Raw genomic sequence first — 18,207 nt, 5'->3', positions numbered from 1 at the left:
TTCACCAAACTACCCTCCAAACACAAACCTCTGTTTGCATCATTTGATCTTGGTAACACATCCGATTCACGCCGTGCTCAATGTTGTAAGTCCTTTTAAAGCCTGCGCCATATTTCTTTGTCTTATAACAAATTATGCAAATTGTCGCCCCTGTAAATTTCACTCAACAATTTCCCCTGTTAAATGACCACTAATCTGCTGCAGTTTCTTACAAATGAAGTGTACTCGTTAATATCTTGTTTTCTGTCTCGTTCCCTTCACCATTTGTGCATTTTACAAGCAAGTATAAAAATAGAAGTCTAAATAGCTGATCCTAATTAAGCTAAAACAACTGATGTTTGCCCCTCAACATGCCCATTCTTATAGAGGTTTTCTGAAGCGTTCTAAAGTTGAGAAATATTCTATCATGATATAGTCTGAAGATCAAGAGCGTCATGGTGTATTTCGCAGCTTTTATTCTCCTCAGACCACTTTAACAAGACAACACACAAACAGAGTCTAGTTTATGTCTGGTCATGGTCAACAACGCGTTTGAGTTGTTACGAATGACGTTCTCTGGTTGATGAAAATTAATACACGCAATTAATGGGCTCTTCAGTATTATTTCATAGTCATTCTAAGCATCAAAATGGGTAATATTTATTACATTTGGTGTTATGATTATCAGAAGTCAGGTGCCAATTTAGAAAAAGCGCACTGTGTATTCTTTTGGTTAAACATACACGCCAATATGGATGTCTTCCGTGCGTAAAAGGCGCCCCGTGTAAACTTTACGCATGCGTTTCTCTTGTTATGCGGGGGAAATAATTCACAGTTATATCATTGTATGTGTTCCAGTATATATGGTCAAATACGAGGGAGTAATTCAGTTGAAATGAGACTTCACACCAGCTGTAATCAGATGCGCAAATGCGCAAGGAAAGCATTTTGGGATACATAAATCCAGCCTATGTCATATAAGTAATGTTGTGGGTGTATGTAGAAGATAAACAAATTTAATTTATTGATATTTTTCCCCAACACAACAGCTGCAATTTTTGGAAGCTGTATTTTTAAATTGGTATTGTTACTCTCTGAAGTGACGCGCTGGGCCCGATCCAATATAAGCGTGTCAGGCGTTTTTTTTTTAATATCAAGGCGCATTTTACAACTCATTCAAAAACACATGTTGTATTTTCAGCAGGAACAGAATTATCAAGATTGTTAGAATAATTATTGCTGTTTATATGCTTAGAAAAGGCACCTGTGGGCAAACTAGGAAGCTGAACCATGTAGCCAGTCTGACGCAGAGGCATCACCACACTGTTTTTACAATACAAGACACAAGAGCAGAGCACTGCAGATAAGCTGATGTCTCTTTGTAATGACACGTGATCTCAACTATTTTTACCAAATACCCGCTCATCTAGTTTATACTGAATCACTAAGATTGTGTGAAGTCATTTGTCATCTTCCCTGAGTGTATTTGTGCTGTGATCAGACACGAAGATTTCAGAAGGCCGTGCCGTGACTCAGTTGCAGCAGCAGCCGTTCACAGTTCAATGAAAAGGCAACATATGATCTCAACATTGAGACAGCACAACAGTTTCCTACTCCACAGAGTAAAGAGTCAGACTATGTGCTGCTGCAGACAGACGCATTAAAGCTCAGTTAGTTAGCTCATACAGAACAACACTGCACATACAGCCCACTGCATTGCTTTACACGGTTCTGCCAGTAGGGAGAGCTTTGAGGATGTCAGATATGAGTTTATAATACAAGCATCTATGAGGCTTATAGGGATCAGACCCCTTTTCATCTGATCAGTGAGTTAGCTTTTATTTGCATTTACAATGCACTTAAAACCCCTAATACAAACCAGAAGAGAGGATGCACATGGGATAAGAGTGGCCAAGAGGCTGGACTATATGGAGCACTGGGGTGTAACCCTATTACTGCTTTACAGAGCTGTTGCGTGTTTAGCTGCACCGTTATAGGCTTGTAGCACCGGTGGCATTGATGAGGGGTAACTTTAAAGGAAAAAAGAAGCTTTTTTGGAAAATGTTTCTTTTTTTCCCCACACAAAAAGTTGCAATTGTTGTATTGTTTTGTTTTAATAATATAAAAATAATATTAAATGCATTATGCTGTTTGCGACATGCATGTGGCCGCCATTTTGCACCTATAGTCTACCTTTGCGGCCGGGGTAAACCTGTGTGGGCTCCTATTGATTATAGTTCATAGCATGTCCGACCACGTGCTAACAAAACACCCTCTCAAATTCGTCCAAATGGCCTCATAATTCTCAGATCTTTATTTCACTGCAGTGGACACACATGTACGTATAAACAGGCCCGGTCCTATAAATAAAGCCGGCAGACAGAAAAGCTGATTTTAAAGCAAAGCATTCAGGGAGACGACCCAATGACACACTGAGGTTACACCAATAAACGTTTCAGTATTCTGTTTATTGAAGACCTTACGCATATACATTCATATCATTATTACTTTTACAAGACAACGTAGCAATCCTTACAAGCGCAAAGAAGGGAATGCGATGAGGGACGAAAATAAAAAGAACAACTATTACACAGAAACAGGGATTCTTTCATTTGTGGTACTTGTCTTGCATACCATTTCTTCTATCTATTCTTGGCAGTATAACGTCATAGGCCTACATTTCCAACCCTTACATCCACAAATAGGCTATATGGAATGCTATATTGTACACGACGATCAATATAACATAAAACACTATTACATAGTGAGAGGGAATCCTCAAACAGGATGCAAGTAACATAGAAGTCATTTCATTTTACAAAGTTATACACGAGTACAAGATAAGGAGAGGGACAACACTGAGCACGCTGCAAAGAGCAAGTACATTACGTAGGCCTGACAGGCCCTCCGTCCTTTCACCATAATAATAATAATAATAATAATAATAACAATAATAATAATTATTATAATTATAATACATTCTTTGTAGCGGTTTGCGTCTTAAACGCATACTTGGTGTTTGCTTATGAATTGTTCAGGAAAATTATTTTTTTATATAAAAAATTTACCTACAGAAAAAGTGGCCCGCAAACATGACTTATAGCTATTTCACATCAATAACATGCTGCAAATACATTTCACTGCTATAGCTTACTCGTTATACATGACAGATGATGCACTGCATTCCTCCCGATTTAAGGAAGATTATTCACTTTTCTAAATTTCTACATATTTATTTTCATTCTGAGCACCAAGTTTCACGAATCCTCTTCTAGGCCTAAAAACCAAGCGCACCCTCCCCGGCCCTGATGCGACGTCAGGCGGCTCCTCTGTTGATCCACGTTGGCTTTAAAAATGTATTCGATACTGTAGAATATTTGCTTTACAGATACAATCAAGACTATTGTAGAATAGAATATTTTTAACTGGCATACTCTGGACGTGAACTTTAAATAGCAGCTCAAAACCGTATCAACACGGTGATCTCAGTCAACTAAAGAAACCAAATCCATGCAGGATTCTGTGGCTGTTGTTCGTACAAGTTGAAAGGTAATAAAAGTAAGAAAATACCTTTACAAACGTGTTAGCACGTGAACAATGAGTGGGGATTTTTTTTCCAATGAGCATATGGATTACACTGCGGCTTTAGTTCTCCCTCTCCTCATGCAGACTTCCAGACTTCCTGCCCGTGACCGTGAACGTGCCACAGCGTCTGCTGGAAACTAAAGATAAAAAGATGGTTCTCTTTGTAAACAAATACGGCTGTCAAAAGTATGTATTAACCGAGAGCAACACTTTTCCTTGAGAGATGACAGAGAAATTATTGCGCTGCTGCGGCTCTCGGCTTCTCTGTTTTCTGACCTCAAAGTTATTCTTAGACCTTTTTTTTTGACATTTTACCAAGAGTCCCCACTCGATCCTGAACAAAAAGAGGATGCTGAGGTTATGCGTCATCCCAATACTGAACCACTGCCTTGGAGACAACTTACTCGCGTGACTTACATTAAGAGCGCAGACTCATTTCTTGACAAACCAAGAAAAAACAAAGAAACACTTTCTCACAGGTTTTGTGCGGTTGTACCAGAAACATAAAGGTATTCTTATGCGTAATATAGCTCTGAGTGCCAGCTAGTGGCGTGTTTTTGGGCGTGGAACGCCCGCACCTTTGGGGTAAAAATGATAACAAAATGTGGCGATAATTGCCTGCAATGTAAAAGATGGATAGATGAGTGCATGCACTGAAAGAAGACCTAAGGGAGCGTAGAAGGCTTGGCATTTTTTACTGCCTATCGATTCACCTTCTGCCGCATCTCTAAAAGTAGGCCAAAGCTTGCTCCCTCAGCATGAGTCTCTTCTTCTTCATCCTGCGGTTCTGGAACCAGATCTTGACTTGTTGGTCGCTGAGGTTGAGACGGTCGGAGAGCTCCCTCCGCCGCTGTCTGGTGATGAACTCATTCATCATGAATTCACCCTCGAGCTCAGCCAGCTGGAGCTTGGAGTACGGCTTGCGCTTCTTTCTGGTCCGGGTGTGCATCGGGTACCACGGGGCTGCTGGAGGGGAGGGAGGAGGAGGTGGAGGAGGAGGAGAGGAGGGGGCATACAGCGGGATTAGTCACCACAGTTGCAAAATCACGGTCACATCCAAGGTTATGAGGAGGCTACAGGGGCGTCAGTGGTCCAATGCATGCTTTGGTATTTACATTACAGCCTACAGTGAGACTCTAACATTTAATAAGCTTTATTAAGAAAGGCAATACACGACTTCTATCTAGAGAAATCTCATTTCCTGAAGATATTTTGCTGTAAACAGTCCGGAAGTTACTTAGATGGTTTCTGAGATTTGCAAAGGATTTAAGATGTAAGCATTAATTAGAAATCAGAGAAATGACGCCCCTGCGAGCTGTCACTTCCTCTAAACACAGGCAAGCTAGTTTGTTTTGGTCTTTATCTAGACTTCCATTCTACTTTAAAAAGATCCATTTTCAGCCCAAATAGTGGCAGCATTATTTTTCACATTTTTCACCACTATTGTTTACTTTTTATATTTGAAAACATTTACTTTGAGACTGAAAATGTTCAGTATTTTGTGTCAGAGGAAGTTTTATTGTTGCAGTTAAAGTGGGATTAACGTGATAGTTAAAGCATGCGTGCAAAGCCCCCTACTTATTTGTGAGTTTCAGATCATATTAAATGACTCTTGAGTACACAGGGACGGATATTAATTCTGTTTACGAGTCATTAAAAGGAAAATTCCCCCTGTTCAGTGCAGCCATCCAAAGCGCATCATCTCTTTTAAATCAGTGCGCTAATTTGTTTGTAAAGGACACCAGAATGCACCTTTGGAGCTTCAAGGAAATGCACGGGCTCGGCTGATCCTTTCTTCTAAGGTTTTGTTTGGCGATCTGGTTTGGTGAGCTTATCTGCAGCTGGACACAACCATAAGGCGCGTGAGGTATTTTAGGGCAACCCCTAGCGGCGTTTGCGCACCACGCAAGTACCCAGCAGGCTAATGAAGGCTGCAAGTTGTGCATCAAGATAACGAGCTCTAATGACGCTGTAATACCGCCGCGACGTGCAGCCTTCTTCTCAATAATATGAGCGTGCGTTTCTAGGAATTGTGATTAGAAAAATAAATGGCACTCACCCCCGCCTGCGGCTATGTTGCCTGCATGGCTCCCCGGTGACACCAGGGTCTGTGTGTCGCTGGATGAAGGCTTGCTGCCCTCGTTGAGCAGCGATGAACTGGAGTCGGACTCCATTGACTGACAGGATGGTGGGTCTTGCGTTAGCTGCTCGCTCCCGTAATCATATTTGGAGAAGGCGGCTGTGCTGCCAATCCCAGCGTGCATCCCGTGGTCAGATGTTAATGATGATGTGTCTCTCGCCCTGTCCTCCCGTTTGAGGCTGCTGCTGCTGCTGCTGCCACCTGAACAGGTCTCCCTGCTCCCGCTGCCGTTGTTATAGTAACATTTGCCCTCTTCTGGTCTGCTAATTTCACACGACCGGTTGAAAGAAGGGTTAATAGACACGGGGCTGCTAAAGTAGGATTGAGAGTATCCATTGCACGGCTCCGAAGGATTCCACGGGAGGGAGCAAACATTGTCCCTTCTCGGGTAGGAGAGAGACGGTAGCCCCGCCAGTTGTCCCCCTGAAGCTCGAAAATTCGGGAAGTAAAACGTGTCTCCAGTGTGGATGTTTACTAAAGGTCCCACAAACCCTGGATTAAGGAGATTATGCTCGCCCATTTCCGCGGGCCCGACCAACAGCTTCTAGTTTATTGCAATCTGACATTTAACATAGTTAAACCTGGAGGGGCGCCTGATTGGTCATCCCCTTACCACGTGTCCAGGGTAACTTCTGCTACACATAGTACCACCCACTCGGTCCCTCTCAGACAAAACAAAACATTAACTTCTGTATTACAGGGGTTTATATGCTTTTTAAAAATACTATAAAGCTTTTATTAAAAATGTACAATCTTGTTTTTCCTCACTTGAGTCCTGCTGAGCCCAAAAGGAGCCAGCTCTGCTTCTCCTCTTACACTCCTGGAACTGTCCATGGCCTCGTTTAATCTCTTTATAAGAGGGCTCAAGTTTTTTAAATGCTTTCTCTTATGAAAACTGTTTTTCCTGCAGGAGAAGAAGGTGCATATGACATCTTGTTTTCTAGCAAATTATAGTTGAATTTCATGTCATATAAAGCTGTGATGCCCCAATTTTATGAGCTTGTTTTAAGAAAAGACTGATGCTCATTGCCGCACTCTGCTCATATTTACAGTAACGGGGTCAGCAGGTTGAAGCCAGTGGCTCTGTAAAACAGGACGATATTCTACAAGGTTACTTTAAGAGGGTATATTTCACCTTATATTCTCTAGTACACCTCACATGAACAACTTTAACAGATACCTCCAATAAACGTTCGCAGCCAAACTCTGCTGGGATTGTTATACCTCTCACAATTCTTTTATATGAATTTTACAAGATATCAGAGGCCACTTAACTGATCCGAGCAGCTGAGAGCCTCTGCTTTATCTCGCGCTAATTAGTTGATTTGTGGGAGCAACTGTGAAGACACTCAGCAAATATGAGATGTGGAGCACTGGTTATGTTCCTGCTTTGGCAAGAAAAGAACATTTATGTCGAAAACAAACAAGTAGCAGAGATCTTAGCACAAGGAAACTTTTTTTCCTGCAGAGAGCTTCGCACTGATAAGAACAGGATTCAGGCTTTAAGCCAACAGCTGGCGCAAGAGAATGTGGCCTTTGGTCATCAAAGTTTTAAAACATATTCTTATGGCTGGACTGTGTCTTCTGCTTTAATGCAGTCTCTAAAATCTATAAAGAAAAACAGAGGCAGACTCAGAGCTTCCTGTTTGAAGTTATGTCAGTCCTGCAGCGACATATATCTGACATAAATCCATTCACTGTCACCAAACTTACTCTAAGAATTCAAACTTTTTATGAAACTTCAAAGTTTAAATATCTCAGCTGTGGAGCCGCTTATGTCTCAAATACCATTCTTTGAAAAAGTCAGAATAATCCAGAGGAAAAAAACATTAATCATGTATATTACATAAATGTGTTTAAGCAAAATTATCTAGTATTATCAATAAATACCAAATCAATAAATCGATATAAAATAAAAATATTACCAGACACACATAAGTGTAAATACACTCAAGTTCACGCCGCTGTCACGGTGGCTTGAACTTGAAGTTGAACTCATACTCAATCAGACTCAATACACTTAATCTACATGAGAGGAAACAAGTGAAATAAAAACATGTAAAGGAGACATCTTTAAATGCTTTTCTGGCGGCCTTAATTCAAGATAATATAATTACCAGTGAAGTAACTGTAAATATAAGACTCGCTCAAAGCCAGTGAGCTCATTTAAAAACAACCAGTCATGTTTTTATCACGCTTCCTTCAAAATAAAATAATGATATGGCCAAGAAATATTAAAAATCAATGTTACCATTATCAAAAACTAAAATCTGAAGTAGTGGATTAACAATAAGCTACATGGTTGCTTTGCGTGCTGCATAGTAATACTTGCGTGCTACCAATTTGCCCATGAAGTGTTATGTGAGCCTTCAGCATTCATTTAAACACAGTTTGGGAACGATTTGCCAGTCAGCCGACATGTGATAGCCGTATCTGTCACTAGTGACCGTGTATCTTATCTAACCCGCAGGCAGCGGGCCTGGCGCTGCCTTAAATAGAAAGAAAAAAGATCAAATGTTCAAACTGGAGAAGCTGCAGTGGATCCGCTGCAGTTTCATCCTGTCCCCTGGATCCTATGCCTCCCATATCTCTGCACATTCTTGCATCTAGTTAGTGAGTCTCGCAATGCAGCACAACATCAATCCAGTATAATATTATGTGCCCTCTCTCTCTTTCTCTCTGGGAGGAGCCTTGGTATCACCTTTTGTGTTATTCTAACATTATGCAAAAGCCAAACAGTGCAGTGTGATGTTTACAGCAGAATGGGCCGGATGGCCGTGCTGAGAGTGTAACATGTAGGCTGCAGTCTTGGCTTTACCTCGGTGAAAGAGGCCATGTGTTGCGCCTCCTCGCCTCGCCTCGTCTCTCCACGCCTCCGTTCCTGATCTCCCACAGATCCGCAATTTCACATTCAAACAACCGCTCTTCTGTTCACTGCATCTCTCCTGCACGGCGATGATGTCATAGTGACCGTGGGCTACAGGCCCGGGACTCTCATTTACTTCAACGAAAATGTGCCATCAAAGAAGAAGTTGGAAAAGGCAGCATATAGCACTGTCAAGGTCACTGTCTAGTCCACCGTCTGCGTGATATTGAAATTACCCCTGTGGAATCCGCCGCTCCTGTCCAGACAGGGCAATAGCCAAAACAAAGGGCTTTTCTTCCTCTTTCTCTTTGATTCTCTGTAGACAGGTTGCCACAGTTATAGCCTTGTGCGGCCCTTTTAAAGCTCCCTTCAAGGAAAACAAACCACCAAGGGAAGCCTAAAGAGAAGCCACTAAAGTGCTAACGTTTAACTTGAAGGTTTGGCTCATTCCTTTCATTTGTTTACGGCAGAGGAGTTTCTGGGCAGCTTTACGGCATCAAACTTTCTCAATATAAGTTCAGGGAAAAAGTTAAACTCTAGTGCTCGGAGTGTGACTCATAAATACATTTATTCCTCTGAATAATAATAGAATTCAAATGTCAAAGTTTCCATAAAATCACTCTTTATATTTTTGTAGAAGCCCATCCGTCTAAGCAATAATTGAATAAATATGCAAATTACACAGAGGAAGACAAAACAACACTTTACTTCTTATTGCGCATATAGGACTTTGAACTTGACGCACGCTTATGCGTGATGCGACCAACTGACGCATGATGTCATTCTACTCCAAAATAAAAGTGCAGTTTTATTTGTTCAATTTTTAGCTTTTTATTTAGAAAATTAGCTATTTTATTGCATGACGTGTGTGTGTGTGTGAGTGTGTGTGTGTGTTTGATTAATATGCAATCATTAAAACTGAGTTTTAACAGCTCAGACTACTTTAATAATCCTGATGATTCAGTCACTAAATTTGAATCTTTCCCAAACCTAACTATGCTCGTGTCGTCACTCAGATGGGATTTAACATTAATTATTTAAAACAATAAAGTAATTTTTAAAAAAAAGGTTTAAATCGACGACAAGTTGACTTAAAAAACGTGCCGTGACAGATTATCAGAGAGTGAAAATACATAAGATACAAGGAATAATACAAAAAAATACTAATTAATTTGGCAACTGGACACCTGGTTAGTTTAGCTGTAATATTCTGCTCCGACCACTTGTGTCCAGACTATCAAATATATTTCAAAATAACCCAATCAAACTAGGTGGTTTCACTCACTTTCGACTACATGTATGACAACTCCACAAAGAAAAATCAGAAAAAGATCCTTTCCTCTCAGCAATAAAACAAAAAAGTTACACCATCCACAACAAACAGGCCTTTAACTTTAAATACATGAATAATACAGCTTCTGCATCAAAACTGTAATAAATGACAATTCAATATTCCATTAAAACGTTTAAAATATTAAATAAAAGTGTCAGAGAGACAAACATAGACATTATTATGATGTAAAATAAACAGCAGTAGAAATGTCCCTACATAAGAGCCGGCTGCAGCACTTCCTGATATTTTCCTCTGGTCACCACCAGAGGTTATCAGCCCCCTGTCTCATGTGTCTGCTGCTGACAGCGGCCTGCAGCTCTCACGCCTCCACACACAACCGAAACCAATGCAACTTTATACACACTTTTTTTCCAGAGTCTTAAAGATGAGTGATCAGAGAAGAAAACACCCTAAAGATTTTATATTTGTTTCATTTTTTAAGTGGAAAATATCCGGTCAGGTTGAGGTGTTTGATTTTCTGGGTTTACGCTTATTCGGCTGAATAAATGGCAACCCCGGCTATATATGTTAATGTTTTGTTTCATAGGCACATGCCAGCACCTAAAATAAGTAACAAATTAACTTCAAATATAATCTGTAGATACTGCAGAGGTACAACACGTGACATAAGTCCACCATGTTCCTTGATAATTGTTTCTACTATTATTTTAATGCGTGCGTAATGCTGCATCCCTGAATTCACCCATTATATCTCTTCATCTCCATTTATATAATACCTTAATCGTTTGCTTATTATTATTTAAACAGTAACCCTTAAAAAAACGTAATGCAAAGTATACTGAAAATATTCAACGAGTCTTAAAACACTGTGATATCCGACACTTCCTTTGTTACGCAGCGCATTAATGCGCATTTGAGTCCTATTTTGTCAGCTTCACTTTAATGATTGTTTTTGCTATTGTTTTCTTTGAATAATTACTGAAAATAATTCAGCTGTACTTAAATCAGATTTTTCTTCAAAGCTTAATCATCACCGTTGCGCGCGCCTACTTTTAAAGAAATGACACTTCAAAAATATTATAAAGCAGCCTACAGACACGTCCATGTATATCATCCATATTATTTTTCTGTTTTTTTTTTTAATCTGACGTGCACAGAGCTTGTTGGAGCTATAAAGTCATAAAACAAACGGTGTTAGCAGGCCTGCTGCCATGATAGGAAGAAAACGCCCATACCTTCAATCGCTATATTGTGGGCGACGTCCTATCATCATTTCCTCTCGCTGTGCGGACACTATGGCTGCTGGTGTTGGTGTGAGACGTCAAAAGTCCTACCTGTCCTCCGTGGTCAATAACACACACCTCATGACGGGTGCATTAAAACCATTGGTGCTTCCAGAGGAAACAAGTTTAAGAGGACTTCTGTAAAAAAAACACACAAAAGAGCAGAGCCCAAATGTTAATGCAAAGCTCTGAGAGATGGTCAGAAATGCAGGTCAGAGGATATCGTTACACTTCCCCTTTTTTATGTATTTATGGCATGCCATTAAGCCCGGCTGTCTAGACAGGGAAATAACACCTTGTTTGCCTACAAACAAACCGCCGCCATTGGTGTCCAGCCCCCTATTTATTATTCACAATCTGCTGTGATGTCAAGGTCAAAGTGACTGCATAGTCATGGTCAAGGGTAAATGTGGACAGCCAGAACTTTCCACAAGGATTGAAAATCCAGGACCCAGACAAACAAAAACTTTCTGTTTGAGGGCTTGGATTCAACTCGAGGATCTCAAAAAATGTAAAGAGATGGAAAAAGTGACCACGCTGTGTCCAGCCAAGGAGGCGCATATAGAAAGACTGCAGCATTATGGGTAGAACACTCCCATCTGTTACTTAAACTTTATTTAAGGCATAGGAAGGCCACAATAGTTTTCATATGACACTAATGCTGGCTGAATGTTTAGGCCTCAGATATGAAATGTAATTAAAGAAAAGGCAGGGCCCGTATTTACGCATATAACATTAAGTCCGTATGGCTTATATTTCACTTTAATTCCTTTGGTAGCTCACTGGAGATGGGCTTGTTTCATGTTTTTTAAAGTGAACAATCTTTAGCTTTGATTATTCTCAGGACAGGTGCGATTCAACTTTATCTTCGACGTTTCACGCTTTCAATTTTCATAACAGTTGCTATTGACGAGTACACTGACTATACAAGGGCCTCATGATTTCTTAAATAGCCCAGTTAAAAAAAAATAGAAATTATGTACGATTGATAAATGCATATTTAAGAAACATATCTAAACAATAAAGTAGTTATTCGTGCGCAAAACCAAAAAGAAGTTTCCTATAATGCCGCTCTTCATGATGGCGCGGTAGAGCCGTGCGCACGTGTATCATTAAACTATTAAAACTTTTCAGCACACCTAAAAAGAAAGTTTGTGTATGTGAAAAATTAAATATGTATTCTGTATTCTATTACAAAACTCACCTGTGCCACTGTAAGCGTCCTGCATGCGGATATATACGACAGGATATGGTTAAGATCTCGTTACGCGCAGATCTGCTAAGTCTATAATGGCGTTATTGTGCACACATATTCACGCAAAAATGCGTTTCCCTTGTGTATAAACGCTTACGTTTATTAAATATGAAGAAAACATCCTTAGTGTAGTACTGTGTGAGCAAAAGATTGAAAAACGCCAGAAAGCACGCTCAATTTGAGCGTATATTTGTGTTTTTCTTAATATTTTCTTATCTGTAACGGTTTAATATGAAAAGCACTGACAACAATACACTGTGGTAAGCCAGAAAATAGTTCTGTGACAGCTAAGGCAGATGCACTTTTATTTTCCTTTAGGCCGGATGATTCAGATGGGCTTCTGCCAAGTAAGAGCTAATAAATGTGTTGGTGTAAACTTGGATTAAAATGCGGTAGGAATTGGAGGTAAGCGCTGGAAAAACTTAGACATACAGAGCTTTTTTATTCCCGCCGCGTGAGTTCTCCTTTAAAATCAAACTTTTTGAAAACTAAAATGATTTTTTTTTAAACCAGGAATAAAAGCTATCAAATCCATAGGGATTTATTTTTGTTTTCTTGTCTCTTAGTACCACATCATCCATGTTTCTGCTCAGTGACCGTGCGCACTGAGCTTATCACTTCATCTCCTGTTGCCATTAAGACTCCAGGACGCCCACCAAGTTTTAATCAAGCACTTTGCAGTATAAAATCTTCACTCATCCATCCGCTGCTGTTTCTACAGACTCAACTTTAAGAGGAAAGGCGACAGCGGTGAGAGCTGAAACTGCTTAATGACACCAGTGGATCAGGAAAAAGGAAATGCTGCCATGGTTGATTGACTTGAATATTTAAGCATTTTCATAATCATCATTTATTTATGAAACACGTTTACCAGGACGTAATTCAACACCACAACACAGTTCACATACTGCACGAAAGTAGAAATTACAGGCTCCGTACAAGGCGCATGATCAGCTGCAATGCTACACTAACAGACAAAATAAAAATCAAATCAACCATTGTGCATTTCTGTGTAATACTCACTGACTTTAATGGTTTACAATCATTCCAGTTGCATGACAGAATCCTTCACTGACAAAGGAAAACATACAGGAGTTGGGATATTCCAGTTTACAGTTCCGCCATACTAGATAATATGAATTAAATAATAAAAGGCATTGCACTATACAGATTAACAACATAGCAGCCTTTGTTTTTAGCTCAGGCTTACAGAGAACGAATCCCACACAGAGAACATAGCTTTTGAAATTCAGAAGGAATATTTTTTAAAAATGTTTCGTTCTCTTCAAAGTCTCTTCAAAGCTTCTCGGTGAAGTCTCAAGTTCAGCGTATCACCATGCCACACGTCATGTCCATATGGCGATTATCTGTCGAAAATGGCACAAACGAACCGTCTGCTGTGATTTGATCCGTCCGCTGCAAGTCCTCGAAATGACTTCTTGAGATTTGGCTTGAAAAATTAAAGAAAAAGAACAAAACACGCAATACTTGTCTTTGAAATACAGATATCGTTTTAAATATTATATATTTATATATGTACATTCATATAAAACAAATGTGAAGTGAAATTTTCAATATTTTCACAGTTTTTAGAGTATTTTCTCTTAAATGAAAACAGAAGGGGGTTTGGTATGGTCGATGGAAGAAGATGGAAGTTAAAAAAATAAGAAAGAAAAACACTCAGCCAAAATGTTCTCCAGCCACGATTTCCGATGCAAGAGGTAAATATATGGAGTGATGTTTTTGGAAGATATGAGTAGCAGTTTTCAGAGAGGTTGCTGATCTTATCAAGTGGTGTGCATGTGATTGTTCTTGGATTTACTGACGAATTTTTTCTCCTTGACCCGCCGGTTTTGGAACCAGATGGTGACTTGGCGCTCTGAGAGGTTGGTGGCGGCCGAGATGCGCCTTCTCTTGTCTTTGGTGATGAACTTGCTGGCTGCGTACTCCTTCTCCAGCTCCTTTAGCTGGATCTTGGTGTATGGGACGCGCTTTTTACGCCCACGACGGTAGCTGCTGACTTCAGGCTGCAGTGGCACGACATCTGGAAGAAGAGAGGGAGAATGCAAGGAAAATATTAGGCTGTGCGTAAAAAGGCGCAATGATTTATTCCAGAAATTCTGCAGCTCTGTATGCATGAGTGGTTTCAATTTCTGAAGAGGATTGAGCAATGCTAAGATATTCTAAACTCACATGGAAAAGAGCAGAAATAGTTTGATATAAAGTCAGATGTCAAGGTCAAACCCGTACTGTCTCTGAGAGTGTGTGTAGGGATGGAGGATTTGGAGGAGGGGGGGAGGGGTGTAAAAGAGAAATTAGGTTACAGCATGATCTCAGGTGTATCCAGGCGTTTTGCACCTGACGGTTAGAGATGAAATAATAAGAGTTAGCTCACTGTTGTATTTACTCCCCTGAAAGGAGAGAAACAAAGGCTGTTTTTTGTGAATGAACTAGCATTATCAAGTCAGCCACTACAATTGTGCATTGTTTTCAATGGCAAATGATCCGTGTTTTCCTTTGGCTGGGTGTCAGCGGTAAAACTGCTGCTGAACTAGATATGAAAGCAAAAAACAAACCTTGTTAATGGCATCTGAAATCTCTTGTAGAAATGTTAGATTAACCGCGGGGTAAGAGTCTCTGAGATTAAAATAAAGGCCGTTTAGAAAAGGATCTGGCAACAAACTTGGATCAAAATATGAGGATCTAAATTTAAGAAAGGGGAAAAAGTCGTGCGTAATTGTTAGAATTTTCAAACTGCACTGAATTTTCCACAAGGAGTGACGATGTTTTCTCAGTCCTTTTTTTAAAATTAATTTTATGTAATTCTTTAAAACATTCTGGCAGTGAGAGCCTTATTTGTTCGGGGAAGCAGAGTTCTGGGGTTGCACCATTTCGCCAAAGTTGTGTGTAGCCAATGAGTAACATGACAGGACAAGTATGGCAATACCTTGAGAAATAGTGGCAAGCTGTGAGACATGAGGCTTTTTACTTCTCTGTTATTTTACAGACAGGAGCTACGCATTTGTCCCCATGTAAGATTAAAGTAGCTTTCAATCAGGGCCAAAGGGTGAGCAAATATCTCCATATTTTCCTTAGAAAAATGTCTAGTTCAGATTTTCGGTCGTGTGATTGGATGATTGCCTCCTGAGGGTGAATATTATTTTTTTGTTATTTTTAAAGCCCAAACTAGTTGGATGTGTTTGAGTGTGAGTCAGCGTCTAAGTGTCATGTATTTCAAGTGTGACAGAAAGACATGGACAGCGCGCGCTTGTGTTTCTGTGCATGTGTGCGCGCGCCTATGACAGCGCGCCCGTGCTTGCGTGGCTTTCTCTTGTGTATTTTCAGTGCAAACAGGGGGGAAGTGCTGTGTAGAGTCCAGTTGAGGACACCCTTATCCTAGATTAAAATATCTACAGTTTTCACAAAGATAGTAACGCCTTGTGGTAAAAGACGCAGTCCAGTAAACACTCTGTAAAATGCATTCTATCCGAGCCCCAGCAGATATCAGTCATGTTGGATGACAGTGCGTAGAGCAAAGGGCGAGCCTGGATTATACTGTGAGCTGATCAGTGGATAAATGCATTTGTTTTTTTTTCTCAGTGCTGAGGTCTGCATGCAGCACAGATGTTTGCAAACTGAATTGTGAGATGCAAAAAGCCTGTGGACACATCACAGGGCGCAGAGATTTATTGGCACAGTCCAAACATAGAAGGTTAGCTTAGTCACTATATTGTCAAACAGGGGCAAAGGTATGCACTCTGGTTCCTTTTCTACTCTACGTGTGAGACACTGAATTATCATAGAACTATAAAGAAAAATATACACTCCCTTAAGGAATTAGTGTTTACAATTAAAATGATCCACGAGCCACAGTCTTGATTCTGCAAAAATCATGTGTATTTGTTAGAATGTGACTGCCCATACAGGACACACAGGGTACCTGACAGAGGAAATGACAGCTGTTTGTTTATTGAGCACATTTAGAGTTTCCCTGCTCTTCTATGTAAGCTGATATTTGGCACTTTAACAAATAAAATTCATAGACTAAGCAGTAACATCCCAGCAGAGTAAAAATATCTGGCTACATCTAAATAGCTTCCTTAATGTGATGACACAGGTATTAAACGCCTACAAGCCGCTACACTAACACATAAATTCCAGCTTAATGGGGTCGTCTTCAAAAAATTAAATCAAACATATTTACCTGGAAAAGGTGATTTCCAAAGATGAGTGGACTGCGTTTGCTCTTTGGAGCAGTACACCTGCCCATCCCAGCCATTGGAGATAGCCCAGTGCTGGTAGCCCTCCATGGGGATCAGGGCGTCGTGCCGCGGCTCAGAGTGGGCACTGATACCGGGCACCACGGACACGTCGAGATATCCTGGAACAGCCTGATATGAGCTGGCGAAACTCGGGTAGAAGGCAAACTCTTTGGCCCTGGTAGACAGTTCCTCCGTGGGTAGCGCTGTGCTGGGCTCGGCATATTTCTCTGCGGGATGATATGAGCAGGGCTTCTGCTGCAAGTTCACGTTGTGCGAGTGGGATAATCTACAGCCGTAATAAGGGTTTCCAAACGGATAGCCGTAGCTCAAAGACGCGCTGGAGGATGTCTGTGGAGCGGGACACTGCCGGCCGGTGTCCGGAGAGGAAATATCCGAGTAGACGGAGCCCTGGTGGGACGCTATGGTGCCAGAATGTCGTCCCAGCGCGGGGTGCGACATCAGGTCCCTGCAGTGGGTCGCAGGGCAATTACTGCTCAGTCCCTCCATTGTTTGGTTTTTATTCTGGGTGTTTTCATTCGGGCTTTTTTCATAAACGTACATCAAGGTGTCCGCCCAGCGTGGATGCAGAACCAGCGAAGTCGTCATATCAGGGGCTGCCGATGCTTTTTAAAAGTCGACTACTCCAAGACGGACACCTCATTTCCAACTACATTTTACACCACGCGCATGCGCACAAAGACCCTCGTGTGTCCACTTCATTAAGAATCTGGCACGTGATACGCTAACAAGTCCTACGAGATTGGGTTTGTGAGTTGGGGCAGAGCAGCCCTTTAAAGACCCTCTGCCTCACATGTCTCCGTTTTTTCCTGCAGAGCAGGGAGGGCTGCCATTGGCTGAGAGCGCGCAGACCCTCGGCCTTAAAGGGGAGTTTGGACACTTCAGGATTGGGGCAAACGAAAACAACCTGTGAAATCTGCCGACTCTAAGAGCTGCAAGGAAATATAACAGCATATGATACATGTCACATTTGATAAATGGAAAATAAAATTGATATTTTTTTCACGTGATAGCCTGATTTTATTTCTCCATCTGCGTCTTGACGCACTGCGCAAACTATGTGGTTGACATGATTGGAGCGATGAGCTCTAGCTGAAGTTAAATTCTATAAAATGAAATAATAAAAAGAGAAATGTATAATCTTAAGTCTTTGCTCTGCTGCATTTTTTCCACATTATTTTTGCAACAAAAATCTGCAGTTGAAGCAAACATGGATCTGTAAAGCAGCCAGTCTTATCAAGAGTGATTTTGTGAAGGACGCATTTCCTTTAAAGCCGTATATAACTGCCACTGGGTCACCTATTAACATGCTGAGATGAGATTCTGTGACCAAACCAAGTTGTGCACTTTAAGTGCTCCAGCGGGGCATCAATGAGTGTTGACTATTAATTTTACATTCCAGTAGTAGCCTGTGATAGCATGACGCATAAATACATCTAACTTTACTGTAAATGCTGTTATAACAAACACTTGTGTAAAAAGACAGTCTGATATCTAGAGGAGGTGTGAGTGTTTACTGTGTGAG

The 18,207-nt window shown here is 40.8% G+C and overlaps 2 protein-coding genes across 3 annotated transcripts; both read right to left on the bottom strand.

Annotated features, from left to right (window-relative positions):
• Positions 1-2,492: 2,492 nt before the first annotated feature.
• On the bottom strand, positions 2,493-6,225 carry hoxc12a (homeobox C12a). Of its 2 annotated transcripts, none has more exons than XM_041800146.1 (2): positions 5,624-6,225; positions 2,493-4,530 (listed from the first exon to the last, which is right to left on the bottom strand). In XM_041800146.1, exons 1-2 carry the CDS (start codon positions 6,222-6,224, stop codon positions 4,292-4,294), a joined length of 840 nt encoding a protein of 279 aa, XP_041656080.1. In that variant the 5' UTR covers position 6,225; the 3' UTR covers positions 2,493-4,291. The 2 variants fall into 2 exon arrangements, with proteins under 2 accessions (XP_041656080.1, XP_041656081.1); XM_041800147.1 differs by having other exon boundaries at positions 2,493-4,527.
• Positions 6,226-13,996: 7,771 nt separating this feature from the next.
• Positions 13,997-17,270, bottom strand: hoxc13a (homeobox C13a). The gene is made up of 2 exons (XM_041800145.1): positions 16,607-17,270; positions 13,997-14,446 (listed from the first exon to the last, which is right to left on the bottom strand). Exons 1-2 carry the CDS (start codon positions 17,268-17,270, stop codon positions 14,190-14,192), a joined length of 921 nt encoding a protein of 306 aa, XP_041656079.1. The 3' UTR covers positions 13,997-14,189.
• Between the last annotated feature and the right edge of the window lie 937 nt (positions 17,271-18,207).

This window comes from Cheilinus undulatus, linkage group 11 (genome assembly GCF_018320785.1).
Source record: "Cheilinus undulatus linkage group 11, ASM1832078v1, whole genome shotgun sequence".
Classification (NCBI taxonomy): domain Eukaryota; kingdom Metazoa; phylum Chordata; class Actinopteri; order Labriformes; family Labridae; genus Cheilinus; species Cheilinus undulatus.
This window is presented reverse-complemented; position numbering and strand designations above follow the sequence as displayed.

What these genes read in the sequence shown, in the direction of transcription:
- hoxc12a (XM_041800146.1), bottom strand. Translation starts at nt 6,224, where the DNA reads ATGGGCGAGCATAATCTCCTTAATCCAGGGTTTGTGGGACCTTTAGTA. An exon ending in CAACATAGCCGCAGGCGGGG is followed by an intron (nt 4,531 to 5,623) that starts GTGAGTGCCATT and finishes CCTCCCCTCCAG; the next exon opens with CAGCCCCGTGGTACCCGATG.
- hoxc13a (XM_041800145.1), bottom strand. Translation starts at nt 17,270, where the DNA reads ATGACGACTTCGCTGGTTCTGCATCCACGCTGGGCGGACACCTTGATG. An exon ending in TTGGAAATCACCTTTTCCAG is followed by an intron (nt 14,447 to 16,606) that starts GTAAATATGTTT and finishes CTCTTCTTCCAG; the next exon opens with ATGTCGTGCCACTGCAGCCT.